The sequence below is a fragment of the Balaenoptera borealis genome (genome assembly GCF_965194805.1).
Source record: "Balaenoptera borealis genome assembly, chromosome: 15".
NCBI lineage: Eukaryota > Metazoa > Chordata > Mammalia > Artiodactyla > Balaenopteridae > Balaenoptera > Balaenoptera borealis.
This window is the reverse complement of record NC_138871.1, coordinates 85,142,837-85,159,596: the sequence shown is the minus strand read 5'-3', so window position 1 is coordinate 85,159,596 and position 16,760 is coordinate 85,142,837. Positions and strand designations below refer to the sequence as shown.

At 37.9% G+C, this 16,760-nt stretch overlaps 1 protein-coding gene across 3 annotated transcripts in view; it reads left to right on the top strand.

Moving 5' to 3' along the window:
• TAF1B (TATA-box binding protein associated factor, RNA polymerase I subunit B) overlaps nucleotides 1-16,760 on the top strand; it is a 62,961-nt gene that overhangs the window by 22,335 nt on the left and 23,866 nt on the right. For all 3 annotated transcript variants that reach the window (XM_082357560.1, XM_082357558.1, XM_082357559.1), the window contains exon 8: nucleotides 5,764-5,863. In XM_082357560.1, coding sequence (XP_082213686.1) covers nucleotides 5,764-5,863 — 100 coding nt within the window. The remainder of the gene's footprint in view (nucleotides 1-5,763; nucleotides 5,864-16,760) is intronic.

Below are 16,760 nucleotides of genomic sequence, written 5' to 3'. Positions count from 1 at the left end.
ATCCTAAAGATGCTACCAGAAAACTACTGGAGCTCATCAATGAATTTGGTAAAGTAGCAGGATACAAAATTAATGGACAGAAATCTCTTGCATTCCTATACACTAATGATGAAAAGTCTGAAAGAGAAATTAAGGAAACACTCCCGTTTACCATTGCAACAAAAAGAATAAAATACCTAGGAATAAACCTACCTAAGGAGACAAAACACCTGTATGCAGAAAACTATAAGACACTGATGAAAGAAATTAAAGATGATACAAATAGATGGAGAGATATACCATGTTCTTGGATTGGAAGAATCAACATTGTGAAAATGACTCTACTACCCAAAGCAATCTGCAGATTCAATGCAATCCCTATCAAACTACCACTGGCATTTTTCACAGAACTAGAACAAAAAATTTCACAATTTGTATGGAAACACAAAAGACCCCGAATAGCCAAAGCAATCTTGAGAAAGAAAAACGGAGCTGAACGAATCAGGCTCCCAGACTTCAGACTATACTACAAAGCTACAGTAATCAAGACAGTATGGTACTGGCACAAAAACAGAAATATAGATCAATGGAACAGGATAGAAAGCCCAGAGATAAACCCACGCACATATGGTCACCTTATCCTTGATAAAGGAGGGAAGAATATACAATGGAGAAAAGACAGCCTCTTCAATAAGTGGTGCGGGGAAACCTGGACAGCTACATGTAAAAGAAAGAAATGAGAACACTCCCTAACACCATACACAAAAATAAACTCAAAATGGATTAAAGACCTAAATGTAAGGCCAGACACTATCAAACCCTTAGAGGAAAACATAGGCAGAACACTCTATGACATATATCACAGCAAGATCCTTTTTGACCCACCCCCTTGAGAAATGGAAATAAAAACAAAAATAAACAAATGGGACCTAATGAAACTTAAAAGCTTTTGCACAGCAAAGGAAACCATAAACAAGACAAAAAGACAACCCTCAGAATGGGAGAAAATATTTGCAAATGAAGCAACTGACAAAGGATTAATCTCCAAAATATACAAGCAGCTCATGCAGCTCAATATCAAAAAAACAAACAACCCAATCCAAAAATGGGCAGAAGACCTAAATAGACATTTCTCCAAAGAAGATATACAGATAGCCAACAAACACATGAAAGGATGCTCAACATCACTAATCATTAGAGAAATGCAAATCAAAACTACAATGAGATATCACCTCACACCAGTCAGAATGGCCATCATCAAAAAATATACAAACAATAAATGCTGGATAGGGTATGGAGAAAAGGGAACCCTCCTGCACTGTTGGTGGGAAAGTAAATTGATACAGCCACTATGGAGGACAGTATGGAGGTTCCTTAAAAAACTAAAAACAGAACTACCATATGATTCTGCATTCCCACTACTGGTCTTACACCCTGAGAAAACCATAATTCAAAAAGAGTCATGTACCACAATGTTCATTGCTGCACTATTTACAATACCCAGGACATGGAAGCAACCTAAGTATCCATCGACAGATGAATGGATAAGGAAGATGTGGCACATATATACAATGGAATATTACTCAGTTATAAAAAGAAACGAAATTGAGTTATTTGTAGTGAGGTGGATGGACCTAGAGTCTGTCATACAGAGTGAAGTAAGTCAGAAGGAGAAAAACAAATACCGTATGCTAACACATATATATGGAATTAAAAAAAAAATGGTTCTGAAGAACCTAGGGGCAGGAGAGGAATAAAGACGCAGATGTAGAGAATGGACTTGAGGACATGGGGAGGGGGAAGGGTAAGTTGGGACGAAGTGAGAGAGTGGCATGGACATATATACACTACCAAATGTAAAATAGATAGCTAGTGGGAAGCAGCCGCATAGCATAGGGAGATCAGCTCGTGCTTTGTGACCACCTAGAGGGGTGAGATAGGGAGGGTGGGAGGGAGACGCAAGAGGGAGGGGGTATGGGGATATATGTGTAAGTATAGCTGATTCACTTTGTTATACAGCAGCAACTAACACAACAATGTAAAGCAATTATACTCCAATAAAGATGTTTAAAAGAAAACACAAAAAACAGTACATGCGGATAGTCCATGATTCAGTGAATTTTACTGTTAAGCTAAAAACCTCGAGGCTTCCCTGGTGGCGCAGTTGTTAAGAATCTGCCTGCCAGTGCAAGCGACATGGGTTCGAGCCCTGGCCCAGGAAGATCCTACATGCTGCAGAGCAACTAAGCCCATGTGCCACAACTACTGAGGCTGAGCTCTAGAGCCCGCAAGCCACAACTACTGAGCCCACGTGCCACAACTCCTGAAGCTTGCGTGCCTAGAACCTGTGCTCTGCAACAAGAGAAGCCACGACAATGAGAAGCCCGCACACTGCAACGAAGAGTAGCCGCCGCTCACCACAACTAGAGAAAGCCCGCGCGCAGCAGTGAAGACCCAACGCAGCCATAAATAAATAAATACATACATACATACATACATACATACATACCTCATCTTGTTCTGTATGCCCTCATTGGGTGATCTCATCCTTTCCCAAGGCTTTAATTACCATCTATGTGATGATGACTCCCAAATCTGAATTTCCAGCCCAGACTTGTCTACTGAGGACCAGACCCATATATTCATATATTCACCTGCCTTCTGGACACTCCTTCATCATCTTTCTCCTCAATCCAGCTCTTCCTCCAGTATTTCCTTTCTTCGTAAATACCTGGGCCATGTTGCATCCCATACAGGCACCTGAGACTCATCCTTGACTCTTTCCTCTCTCTACGTATAGTTAATCATTATGTCCTGTCAATTATACTTCCAAAATAACTCTCAAACGATTTTTCCCCGATTCCCTCTATCTTCACCTGGGTTACTTAGCAACCTTCCAAGTGAGTCTTGTGCCACTCCTGTCCATTTCCTCTTGATAACCAGAGGGATCTTAATAGAAACAGCAGTCTAATCATGTCACTGGAGCTGGATAACAGGGTTAGCCATCCCACCCAGGGCAATCTGTAAGGGGGTAACGCAACTCTCCTAGAAATCTAACAAGATGGAGAAAGTAATATTTGCCCGAAAATTCTTCTCAGGGAGAATATTCTATGTGGTTGGAAGGATGCGGTAAGATCCTGCACCTTTGTCTATCTGTCTCTCTCTCTCTCCCCCCTCTCCTTCTGCCTCTCTCCCCACCCCTCTGTCTCCCTCTTTCCTTTCCTCCCTCTTTCCTCCCTTCCCCCTCCAAGGGGAATTCCCTTCGAGGCGATTAGCTCTAGTTAGCTGGAGGGCTTTTATTTTGCTCTGTGGGACATACAAACTTGGGACCCAGTTTAACTGCTTGGAGCAATAGGAGAAGAGACTTCACCACTCATCCTCTTTCTCTGCTTCTCTTGGAAAAGAGCTCTAAGTCACAGGCTCTTCTCAAAGTGTGGTCCCCCCGAACACAGTGTCAGCGTCACCCGTTGATTTGTTAGAAATGCAAATTCTTGGACCCATTCTAACCTTCTGAATCAGAAACTCCGGGGACAGGGCCTGGTAGTCTCTGTTTTAATAAGCCCTCCAGGGGATTCTAATGGATGCTAAAGTTTGAGACCTACTATTGAAAAACTACTTAAAGAACATTGATTTGAAGGGAATACATTATTAGCCTGGCCCCAATACCCATACATTTTATACTGATCCTGCATGTCACTTCCCTGTTTAAATCCTTTAGCAGCATCCGTAGTCCTTAGGATAAATTCATAACCCTTAGGTAGCCTTTAAAGAACCCTACCTACCTAACAATGACAATAATAATAAATAAAAATAGCCAACATGTATTTGTTCCACAAATATTCATTGAATACCTACTATACACAGGTGTTGTTCTAGAGTCTAGACGCCTGAAATACAGTTGTGAACCATATATAGATCAAGTCCCTGCTCTCGTGAAGTTTAAGACTAGAGGAGGAAACAGATGAGCAAATACACCAATAAATTTTAAAACGATCAGACAGTGAAGTGCTGTTCAGAAGACTGGAATAGGATGATGTGATAGAGAATGACCAGCTGGCTCCTTTAGGTGGGTTATTAGGGAAGGCCTCACTGACAAGGTGGAGTTTAAGCTGCACTCTGACTGAAAATAGAACCAGCAGCTGAACATCTGAAGTACTCGCGTTCCAGGTAGAGGGAGGCTGCTAGTGCCAGGCTCTAAAGCAGCTTCAAGCTCTGTGTGATCAAGGAGCAGAGGAGGCTGAAGTGATGGGAGTCAGAACTTGAAGGAGGAGTAGGAAGATGAGGACAGGGAGGTAATAAACAGGGGCCAGATGTAGGTCTTTGTAAGCCAAGTTAGGAGTTTGGATTTTTTTTTTTTTTTTGGAGGTATAGTTCATATACAATACAACTCACCCTTTTAAAGTGTACAAGTCAGTGGTTTTCAGTATATTCACAAGGTTGTGCAACCATCACCTCTATTTCCAGGATATAGTCATCACTCCAAAAGGAAACCCCATTCCCGCTGGGAGTTTGGCTTTAAGTGTGATAGTAAGCCACTGGAAGATTTTAGCAGGAGACAAATAATCTGATTAATGTTTTCAAGATCACTCAGGCAACTGTGAGGAAAGTGGATTCTAGGTAGGCACAGGTGGAAGCAGGGAGACCAGGTGGTCTTTTCTATACTTAAAACAAGAGGTAGTGGCTTGGATTAGGGTGGTGGTAATAGAAATGGAATGAGGTGAAGGGGTTCAGGATATGTTTTACAGGTAGACACAACTTTCCTCTAATGCAGTGCTTCTAAAATTACCTGTAATGAAGAACCAATTTGTTAAATTTCCAGTCTGTCACAGATTGAAACTTTTGAAAAGTATAATAATATTATAAGTAGAGACAGTGTTTCCAGGGGACGTGCCTGGAGTAGTGGTTTGTTGGTTAGGAGGGGTATATGGGATGCTGTTAGTCTGTGCCCATCCCTCTTTCTCTATTCTTCTCTATTTTTCTTCTTACCGTTTTTTCCTATCTGACATACTATAAATTTCATTTATTTGTTATGTCATCTTTTTCTTTTCACTAGAATGTAAACTCCATGGGAACAAGAATATTTTACTGTTTTGTTCACTGCTGTATCCCCCAGCCTAGAATAGTGTTGGGTATATAGTACTCAATAAATGTCTGTTGAACGAATGAATGAATTGTAAATAAGTATGTATGAGTGTTTATTTATATATATGTGCTAATTTCTTCAAACTCAATAATTTACTCAAAATATTTGATCAGCTACTGTGTACCAGACATTGAGATGGAGTGGTGAACAAATGTTCCTTTGTTTAATTGTTCTTCCAGTGACAGGCACCTACCGTGCACTGTCATAGGTACTGGAGACCGAATGGTGGGCAAGGAGGTATTCTAACAAGAAAAACAGGGATCAAGGAAGGTCTCCCTGAAGAAGTGATTTAAGAGATAAGTAGGAGCTAATCATGTGAGAGGAACTAGGGATAGGAGGAAGGAATGCCATGTCTGCAAGCCTGGTGGTAAATTGACAAATAAGATAAACACACCTTTTAGAAATATTTTGTCTATTTGGGCAGAAACTTAAGAGATTATTAATCAACTAAATGTTTTCTCCACACAAGGGTACAGAGAATAATAGATATTTTCAGATTAATTATCCTTACATATATGTAGGATATACAGTATACTCAACTGATTCTTACCTTGTCTTTGAAATACATTTTTACCTCTTTTGTTTTGTTACTTTGCCAAATCAGTACATACCTTTTATTGAAACTCTTTTTAAAAATATAGATTCGTTGAAGAGGAACATATTCCTTATATAAATGCTTTTCAGCATTTTCCAGAAGAGATGAAATTATATGGGCGTGACAAAGGAATCTTTGCTATAGAGGTCAGTTATTTTCTTTTTTACTTTGTAGTCACTTATAAGACACAAGAGTAATTTGGTGATTTATATTCCTCTCCTGACTTATTTGGTGTTGGAGTTTTAAAAAATGTCATCTAGTTTTTGTTCTATTCAAATATGGACATTAGTCATAATTTAATGAAGAGTAGAATTATTTTTTATTTTCCTTATGTGGCTACATCTAATCCTTTAGGTTACGCTATCCTCAAAATACAGCTATAATGTGAGGTGTGTGCATTGCAAATAGGTGTATTGTTGAGACCAGAAGTTTTATATAGAGACCTTTAGGTAATTTCAAATTTAAAAAACAGTATTTTTTGTTGTTGTTTGCACACTATGTTGCTTTGGAGAAAAGAGATGAAAGTTATTATGTTGTTTCAAGAGACACTATTTTTTTAATATATTTAATTAATTAATTAATTAATTAAAAAATTTTTGGCTGTGTCAGGTCTTAGTTGTGGCATGTAGGATCCTCATTGAGGCGTGCGGGATCTTTCGTTGCGGCGCACAGGCTTCTCCCTAATTGTGGCGCAGGCTCCAGGGTGCGTGGGCTCTGTAGTTTGCGGCATGCGGGCTCTCTAGTTGAGGCGCGTGAGCTCAGTAGTTGCAGCGCATGGGCTTAGTTGCCCCGCAGCATGTGGGATCTTAGTTCGCTGAACAGGGATCAGACCCGCATCCCCTGCACTGGAAGGTGGATTCTTTACCACTGGTCCAGCAGGGAAGTCCCTCAAGAGGCACTATTTTAAGTCCTTTGCTTGTGTTAGGCTTCTTCTAGATCTCTTTTCAGATGTCTCCAATGGCAGCGCTTCTGTCCTTTTAATTATGAGTCTTTATCACTATTTATAGTACTCAAAGGTTATTTTCCCTGTGCTCTTCATCAGAAGGTTTTCAGTGTACTAAATATTAATATTAAATATTATCCTCCATTTACCCACTTAAGGAATTATTTTCAAAGGCTTTCCTAACCTTCACAACCTTCACATTGTTTTCAGTTTAATTCAAGAGACATTTATGATCCTTACTAAACCCCTGCATGAGTATGGTTCACCATCTTTCCAATTTTATATGTGAGTAAACACCTCAGACAGGTAGAATGATTTGCCGAGGTCATGCAGATGGTAGTCTCAGACTTGGAACTACAGTGCTTTAGGCCTTTTACTCATTGTATGGTCTTTTGCTCTGTTTTTGTACCATCTTACTATTATTTGTCCCATCTAGTCTTTATTTCTTTTTTCTTCTTTTTCTGCCTTTTTTGAATTAAGATTTTTTTTATGATTCCATTTTATCTCCACTATTGATTTATTAACCATACCTCTATTTTTTTAGGACGTTGTTCTAGAGTTTATAAAATTCATCTTTAACGTACCACAATCTGCCTCAAATAATAATATACCAGTACATGTATAGTGTAAGACCCTTACAAGAATATATATACTTCCACTTCCCTCCTCCCATCCCTTCGTGTTAAACATTTTATCTTTACTTGTTAGATATTCCACAATGCGTTGGAATTATTTTTGCTTTAAAAAGTTGTTTATCATTTTAAGAAATTAAAATGAGAAGAACTACTTCATATTTACCCACATTTTGCCATTTCTGGCACTATTCCTGTCTAAAAAAGTCCTTTAACATTTCTTATAGTACAGATCTGTTGGCAGTGAATTCTTTTGGCACTTTTTGGTCTAAAAATGTCTTTGTTTTGCCTTCATTTTTGAAAAAACATTTTCACTAGTATAGAATTCTGGGTTTGTACTTTTCCTTCAGCACTTTAAAAATGTTTCTTTCTACAGGACTGTCTGATTTCTCTTCTCTTCCCTTCCCTTCCCTTCCCTTCCCTTCCCTTCCCTTCACTTCCCTTCCCTTCCCTTCCCTTCCCTTCCCTTCCCTTCCCTTCCCTTCCCTTCCTTTCTCTTCCCTTCCCTTTCTTTCTCTTCCCTTCTCTTCCTTCCTTCTCTCGTTCCTTCCTTCCAACTACATGTTAGACCACAGCTCACTAAGGCTTCTGTTCTTTTTCTTTTCCTCAGTGTGTTTTGTTTTGGGTAGTTTCTAAGATGATATCTTCAAATTCACTGATCTTTACTTCTTGAATGTCTAATCTGCTGTTAAACCCATCTAGTATTTTTTTCATTTCAGATTCTGTATTTTTCATTTCTAGAAGCTCCATTTTAGTCTTATCTTTTTCGTTTCCCTCATTATGTTTATGTTTTCTTTTACATCTTCCAGTTTATTGACAATATTTACAGTAGTTGCTTTAAGGTTATCATCTACTAATTCTGTTATCTCTGTTATTTCTGGGTCTGTTTCTATATCTCCTGATTATGTGCCATATTTTCCAGCTTTGCATTCCTGGTAATTTTGATTGGATGAAGACAGTGTGAATTTTGTGTTGCTGAATACTGGATTTTTTTTTGTTCTGGTGTATGATTAGGTAACTTAGATATCAGTTTGATCATTTAGAAGCTTGTTTTTTTAATGGCTGTTCCACAGCCTATATTGTGAGACTAAGTAAGCCCCGCTACTAAGGCATGTCCCTTTGGAAGACTCTACCCAGAGCCCCCACTATTATGAAGTCTTTCCACTCCAGCTGGTGCCTTATGCAAACTCTGAGAATTGTTTGGATTCATTGGAAAAAATCCAATGATTTTTTTTTTTTCTCCCCTGGCCTCAGGTTTTTTCTCACACATGCACAGATTGGTACTCAGTCAAAGACTTGAGAGGACCCCTTTGCAGACCTCCAGAGTTCTTTCTCTGCAGTTTTATCCTCATTGGTACTCTGCCTGCAAATTATAGCCACCTCAGCTTCCAGGAACTCTAATCTCTCTCTCTGTAATTTAGCAAGACCACTGGGCTCTGTTTCACTCCCTGCTCCCTGCACTACAGCTTGGGGACTGCCTCCAGGCAGTAATCTGGGGCCATTTGTTTCTCTTCTCTCAGCGATTATATAGTCCTGTGCTTCCTGTTATCCAGTGCCTAAAACTGTTGTTTCATATATTTTTTCCAGTTCTCTGTTTATCATGGGAAGTCAATTCCCGTAGTAGTTTCCCATAGTAGTTAATCCTTTAAGGGCAGAAACAGAATTGTTCTAAATACTCATTTTTAGACATTTAGAAATAGAGTCAATATTCAGATGCTTTTTACCTGAGTGTTACGTAAACAGCTCTTTCTTGAATGCCTAAAAATATCTCATTGCTCGTATATTCTTGGATTTTTTTGAAAATTATAATCTCTGTTCACAAATATTGTCTCATCTTTGCTTCAGAATTTTCCATCAGCTGGACCATGTTATTGGAAGATCATGGTTGTAGGCTTTTGTTTATACAAAATACTTGCCTAGTAATAATCTCTTTTGTGGACTATTTTTAAATTAATCTTGAGGGGACAGGGGTATGTAAAATAGGGGAGTGACTTCTTGTAGAGATTTTGATAGGAAGTATAAGCATAAAAATAGATTATGTCTTGGTAACAGTAACTATTGCACTTTGCCTTTTTCACTTGTATCTTAGAGAATTTTTTTTTAAATAAACTTTTTATCTTGGAATAATTTTAGATTTATAGAAAAGCTGCAAAAATAAAAATATATCCTTTACCCAGATTCAACTATTGTTAATATTTTATTTTATCCTTTGTGCTGTTCTTCCCTATCTATGTATCTATCTATGCAATTCTATTTCTGAATCATTGAGGGTAAGTTACATTTATCATGGCCCATCATCCCTAAATATTTTAGTGTATATTTTCTAAGAGTAGGGATATTCTCTTATATAACTGCAATTTTCTTATTAACTTTTTATTTTTCTAGGAGCTGCACAGTATAGATATGCCACAATTTACCTGACTAGTTCTCTATTGATGGAGTTTTGTGTTTGGGGATTAAAGGCTAAAGAAGGCAGCTAGGTAATGAAAAAACAAAACAAAACAAAACTGAAAACAATCTGAATGTCTATCAACAGGAAAATGGATAAAATGTGACATAATCAGACATGGTATATTAAACTACTATGAAAATGAATCAACTACAGCCACAAGCAACAGGAATGACTCTAAGAAACATTCTACTGAGTGTAAAAGGCAAGACTTAGGAAGCTACATACAGTATGATATCATTTTTGTTAAGCTCACAAAAGAAGTTAAGCTAAATATATTTATATAGATATATTTATGTGCATGATAAAGCTATTTAAAAAAAAATAAGTTTATGGTAAGCAAAATTCAGGATACTAGTTACCTCTGGATGGGGAGGCACAGAGGGAGGACTAGAGAAAGGAGTCCACTGGCAGATGTAGCAGTCGGGTTGGTTTGTGTATTTCTTGCATCCTTAACTACTCTTTGAGAGTAGGAATCATGTGTAATGCTTCTATTTTATCATACATAAGGCCTAATATATAATAATTATGTATACATGGTAAGAACTCTGTCTGTGTTTATTGGTTAAATGATTTGAAATAGCTGAAAAACAGAATGAGTTTAAATACTTTATTTAGAGAAGAGTTCAAATAGATTTGTTGGGGATTTTTTTCCACCTAAGTAGTAAACACCCAGACTGCTTCTTTTGTATTTATTATATAATATACCCAGAGGCTATTAAATAGTGGCATTTGATTGAAAAAATAAAAAAGCATTCCACTGATATTTTAGTGGTAAATGTGTAAGGGATATAACTTCTGCTTATAAGCAAGGACATTTAAAAAACTGAGTTATGGGTGTGTCAGTATCACTCATGAAAACCAGTGTGTGAGATAAATAATCTTATCTGTTATTTGTACTGTTCACCAATATACTGAAACCAATAGTAAATTACTCCAGTCGGAAAATGTATGTTTGAGGCTACATTGATGATACTTGTTTTAGGAGAATCATACCTCATGTTTGCTAAGTGAAACCAGTGATTTCATGTGAATTATCTGTGACTTGGTTTGATCCCGTGCCAGTATCCACCCCGAGTACCCAGCATGCTCAGCCCAGTTCTCCCCCTACCTCTGCTTCCCAAGACGAGGAATGAGAACCAAGTTTTATACTCATCTAAGGAAAACTGAATAATGACAAAGGTTAGCCTGCTACAAAAATAATCACATAACCCTGCCAAAATCAAATCAAATTTATTTGTGGATTGTCTACTCTTTTGGATACGAGCTTTTAATCTGCTTTAGTACAGTTATGTGAAATTTGAACATAGGTATTCCACAGTCAGCAGAATATTTGGAGGACAGGCACATCTTAAGAAGGAGGACTCAGGTTTTTCCCAGCTCTGATCCTGGGGCCAAAACAAATAACTGTCTCCTGTTCAGTTGGTCATCAGTTCATAAATTCAAATTTATTCATAAGGTTTATCTTGGTCTGTGCAAGTCGACAGCATGTTTCTGAAATGATCTCATCCCCAGGACCAAGACTGTATTCACATAAAATAATGTATTCACCACAAACTTCCAGAAGATTAGACTTTGAACATAAAAAAGTACTTTTTGCTACTACTGATAGATTTACAACCATTAAGATAATTCTAGCAGAGTAAAAATGCGAATTGAACTGTTTTGTGAATCATAATGCATGTGGAATTCATTTTATCCTTCCTCCATGAATAATATATTACAGTGCTTTGTCATTTCTTCTGACATTTTTATTCCTTGTTAATTTTCCTTTGCAATAGGAAGTCTTGTTTTAAGTTTGGGTTAACAGGTGCATGTAGCATTAGCTTTTTCTCAGCTGAATCTTTGCTTCAAAACAACACTAAGAATAAGTAAGGGTGAGGCACTGTACTTTTTTTTTTTAATAGCAAAGCAGGAAGTTCACCTCTGACAGGGTATTGTAATCAGGTTTATCACAAGAGACTGCTGTTGTGTAACAGAAACTCTAGCTTGTCCTTACCTGTCTTAAGGCATTGCTTCATGAAGGAAAATAAACTCACTGGAATATTTGTGAAATTCAATAAAATGCTTTCCCAAGCACGCCATTTTTAATGCATGCTAGAACAATTTATTATAGCCTTGTGGTCTTTTAAAAAACATATTAGCCTTGTAATTTCTTAGTATTATAATTAAATGAATCTATAGCACTCTAGAAGCCCTATGTGCCATATTTACTATGCCTTTTAGACACATCCTCAGCCATGTCTCGTAATAGTCCATATTCCCTTCCTCCCCTCCCCCACTTTTTCAAGAAAAACGGGAAGGTTTGGGATGTCTTCAAATGACTGTTTACTTAACTGACAGGCAGCTTTTCTTCATTGTATGCTTTGCCTTTGCTTACAAAAGTGCATTCACTATTCCATAGTATGTTGAAACTTTTAAGTGGAAACAGCTTTTCATTAACAAAGGCAGCATTTTCTTTCCTCCTTCCATGTCTTAGCTTTCTCTACTAAGTCTTGGCTTCTTCAGCAGCTGTACCTCCACCAGAAACGACAAAAGGTGCAATTGTTCTAGGAGATGGTGATGAAGATAATGCCAGTGGAGTTTTGTGTGTGTGGGCTGCTGGGGACTGTTTTTCTTCTGTGTTTGGTTTTGTTTTGTTTTTGTTATTCCAGAAAGTTGAGCACACCTTAAAAACAAATCAAAGGGAAAGGGGAAAAAAGCTTTAAAGACCCTTAAACCTTTATCCTGTGTGAACTGTTTCTTTCCATTAAATTGTTCTGTTAATATTTAAGTGGGCCCCTCTGTCCCACTAACAACAAATCTGACAAAACTCACTTTAAAACATAGGGTAATGCAATACAGAGTATGGAGTATTGATGTGGTTTGTTTCTTCTAACAAGCGGGCCATGAGAGTTTGAGTCTTCCTGCCATTACCCTGACATAAGAGCAAAGTTCAGGAGAGGAGACAGGTGTGCAAATTAAGTTTTAGTATTTCCAACCATCTCCTTTTTCTGAGTTGTGATTCCCAACCTCCTGGTAAGTAGCTGTTTCATTTTCCTTATTTATTTAATTTATTTTTTATTTTAAAAAATAAATTTATTTATTTATTTAATGCATTTATTTGGCTGCGTTGGGTCTTGGTTGCTGCACGCGGGCTTCCTCTAGTTGCAGAGAGCGGGGGCTACTCTTCGTTGCAGTGTGCGGGCTCAGTAGTTGTGGCTCCTGGGCTCTAGAGCACAGGCTCAGTAGTTGTGGCACATGGGTTTAGTTGCTCCGTGGCATGTGGGACCTTCCCGGACCAGGGCTCGAACCCATGTCCCCTGCATTGGCAGGAGGTTTCTTAACCACTGCACCACGAAGGAAGTCCCTGTTTAATTTAAAGATAACCTCCTCCTCGTTTTTCTGCCTCTGCCTCTTCTGCTGCTTTATTTTTGAGTCAAGTTTCTGAAGTGTGGTGCTGATTTGAAGCATCAGTTACTTCTAGCAAAAATCTTTCAGTTCATCTGGTAGAATAAACTAAAAATCTATTCTTTTTCAGGGATACCATCTCCATATGGAGTACCAAATAGTCAAATTGCCGCTTGAACCAAGGTTGGGCCTAGACACACTTATCTCTGTTACAGATAGAATTTATTCTGCCAATGACTTAACACACAGTAGGGATACTTCCATCTTTTCAGCCTTGATTTTCTTTATTTTTATGTATTTTAAAACCCACAGACCAATTTTTTAACACTTAATATGTAACGTACATGTTATTCTACCATGGTCCTTGACAGTAATTCTAAATCCTCTCAAGAATTAGTCATTTCATCATCCCTCACTAGACTCAGCAAGAAGTAATAAAGAGGAAACTGGAAATTCATTCCAAAGTACATCTCCAGTATTTTGAATGTTGATCAACAGCATCCTCTCTGAGTAAAAAGAAAAGATGTAATGCTGGTTCAGCCAGACCCACTGAGTGGCACTTTGCCATGATGATTCATTTTGCCTTGGAGCAGCCTTACACCCTTTGTGAAACTAGGTCCCGTTGGTTGAAGGAAGAAAAAGACTCCTCCAGAGCTGTCAGTCACTCTTTCAGCCTCTCCAAATGACTGTCTTGTTGGATCAACGTTTGATACACTCTGAGTCTTCAAACTCTAGATTTTTTCACCATCTTACTCTGTAGGCCGTGTGTAGCTCTTGGGATTGTTTGTGCAATCTTTGTTAGAGTAATAATCTAACAGGTTTGAAACCTACCTGAGGGAAATTAAGACGAGTGTTATGATAACAGGTGTTCTCAGTTTCCCTCACTCCCACTCCCTTCCAGAATTACTACTGCCAGGCAGCAGGAATAGAAACCAGCTGATGTGTTCTTTTGTTCCTGGCTTCCCACAACATCTTAACCATCACTGGAATTTGTGGGTGTGCTTCTCTTGTCAAGCTTGTGAAGTAAAACCATCTGAGGGTCTCTTCCAGGCTACAAGAAAAATGAGGTTGAGAGCCGCTTCATTTTATTTTATTATTATTTTTTTTGCACAAGAATATCGTGGAGAGCTTGTTTAAACTACAGATTCTTAATCCTAGTGTTAGGGATGGATTTATTAAGTCTGGTGTGGGATCTAGGAATATTTTATGCAAGCATCTTGCAAGTGGTACTGATAGAAATGGTGCTTTGAGCAGTACAGACTAGGTTTCTTATTTCTGCCTCTGTCGTTCTTTTGTTATTACATCTTATTCCACAAAACATTTGAGGTAAAAAGTAGACTAATTAGCAGATAACCAAAGACCAGTATAAAACAAAGTACTATTATACCTTAACTAAATATGCAGAGTTTTAAACAGGATTCTGGTAGTCCTCTTATTCTACTTAATACATCAGAGATTCCCCATGCCAAATGAAAATACAAAGACCCAGCAGCTTCTATGAGACCCTTTCCTTGGGTGTGCTCTGTACATGCATGCATTTTCTAAAAGTCAAAGTAAGACTATTCTAACGCAGTCATTAAATGTTCACTGTAATTATTATATATCCATGTTTTGGAATCTTGTCAAAATTAGAGCCTGATTCCCCTCTCCAGGCTAAGGACAATGGGACAGAAAGAAGAATGTGACACTGTGATCATATTCTCTAAAACAATGCTGTGTAACAGTACTCCCAGCCTTCTGCCCAAGGTTGGATACTTTGCTGAGCTAGTGGTTCAAGAGTGGCCTGCCTTGGTTGGAATAGGAGCAGATGTCTAGGGGGGTTAGTCCATAGCCAGCCCTGTAGGGACAATTGGGCCACCACTTCAAGTGATGTCGGAGGCGGAAGGGAGCGGATGTTAGTGTGGATGTTTTACACATATGTTAAGTCTTTTTAGCTTACCAGATTCCTTTTCATTAATGACCTTGCAATTACTTGTCATGAATTTATCATCCATTAAATTGGTTTTTTGAGATGGTTATTTTTCAAAGGGGAACATTCACTGCTCTAGTGTTTGTTTTGTCTGCAGATAAAAGTACTTAATTTCATCTCCTACCTTCATTATTTGAAAGGATTAGGGTTGCCATAAATCTTGTCAGTAATGTTAATTGTTTTAACTTGAAAAAATGCTTCAGATTTTGTGCGAAATGCAGCAGATGTCTAAATAAGTTCATTTTATAAAGAAAAAAGAGAGCTTTTGCCAAAAGTCACTGAGAATATATGTTTTCCTTTTTTCTCTTTTAAATTCACAGATTAGAATACAATTAATAGTATTTTAGTGTACAAGTAGAATTACTGTATCTCAGCATTTAAAAAAAGACTTGAAAGGCCACATTGCTATTTTGGATTGACAGAAATTTACTTTGTATTCTTCAGCTACAGATTAATCATATGTTAATAATATAGCTAATTGAAAGCCTTCTTTTTCCTAATAAAACTCAAGAGTTTAGACATTGAAATAGTGGTATCAAAATAAATACAATACAAAGAAGGTTGTAACCTCAGGCAAAGTAAAATCAGGCATAGTTAACACTTTGATTGTTTTCTATAAGCATACTCTTTTTTTTAAATATTTGTTTATTTATTTATTGGCTGCATCGGGTCTTAGTTGCGGCACGCGGGATCTTTTGTTGCAGTGCACAGGCTCATTAGTTGCGGCGCGCGGACTCTCTAGTTGTGGCACGTGGACTTAGTTGCCCCGCGGCGTGCTGGATCTTAGTTCCAGCTAAGATCGAACCAGCTTCCCCTGCATTGCAAGACGGATTCTTAACCACTGGACCACCAGGGAAGTCCCTATAAGCATACTCTTGTACCATTATAAAGCATTTCCTTGTGCTTTATAATTGCATATGAGCTGAATGTACCAAAGTAACATTTAACAGAGAAATACTCATTCCTTCAGTTGGCTTCCAAACACCTTCACACATTTAGAAAATGGGCAAGACATGACATAATGGTATTATTGGCACAAATTGTTGGGAAACAGATTTTTGCTTAGAATAAGGAAGAACTTTTTAATGATTAAACCCATTAAAAATGGAATAAACTACCTTCAGGGAAGGTATTGAGTTCCCATCACTGGAGATTTATAAGAAGGGCTAGACATATACCTGCTGGGGATTTTGTAAAGTTAGACCATATACTTTTAAAGGTCTTTCCAACTCTGAATTTGCCAATTAGATTATTTCTCCTACAAGGTGATGTATGAAGTGATTCTGTTACACAAAATAGTTTACTGAACTGATATTATCTTTCTCTCTTACCACTTTTTTTTTTTTTAACTAGGCATACATACAGAAAAGTGAACATATCACAAATGTACCCAACCTGATGAATTTTCATAACCTGAACCAGCCCTGAGATCAGGAAACAACCTTCTTAGCACCCTAGGAGCTCCACCCTTATGCTCACTTGCAGTCATTACCTCCATGACTCCAAGAGTAATCAGTCACTCTCCTGACTTCTAACCGTATAGACTAGAAGCTCGGTGCTGAGTTGCTAAGTTTTGTACTTTACATATGTGGAGTCATTCTCTTTTGCATCTGGCTTCTTTTAACATTATGTTTTGAAGATTCATTCATACTGTTGCATG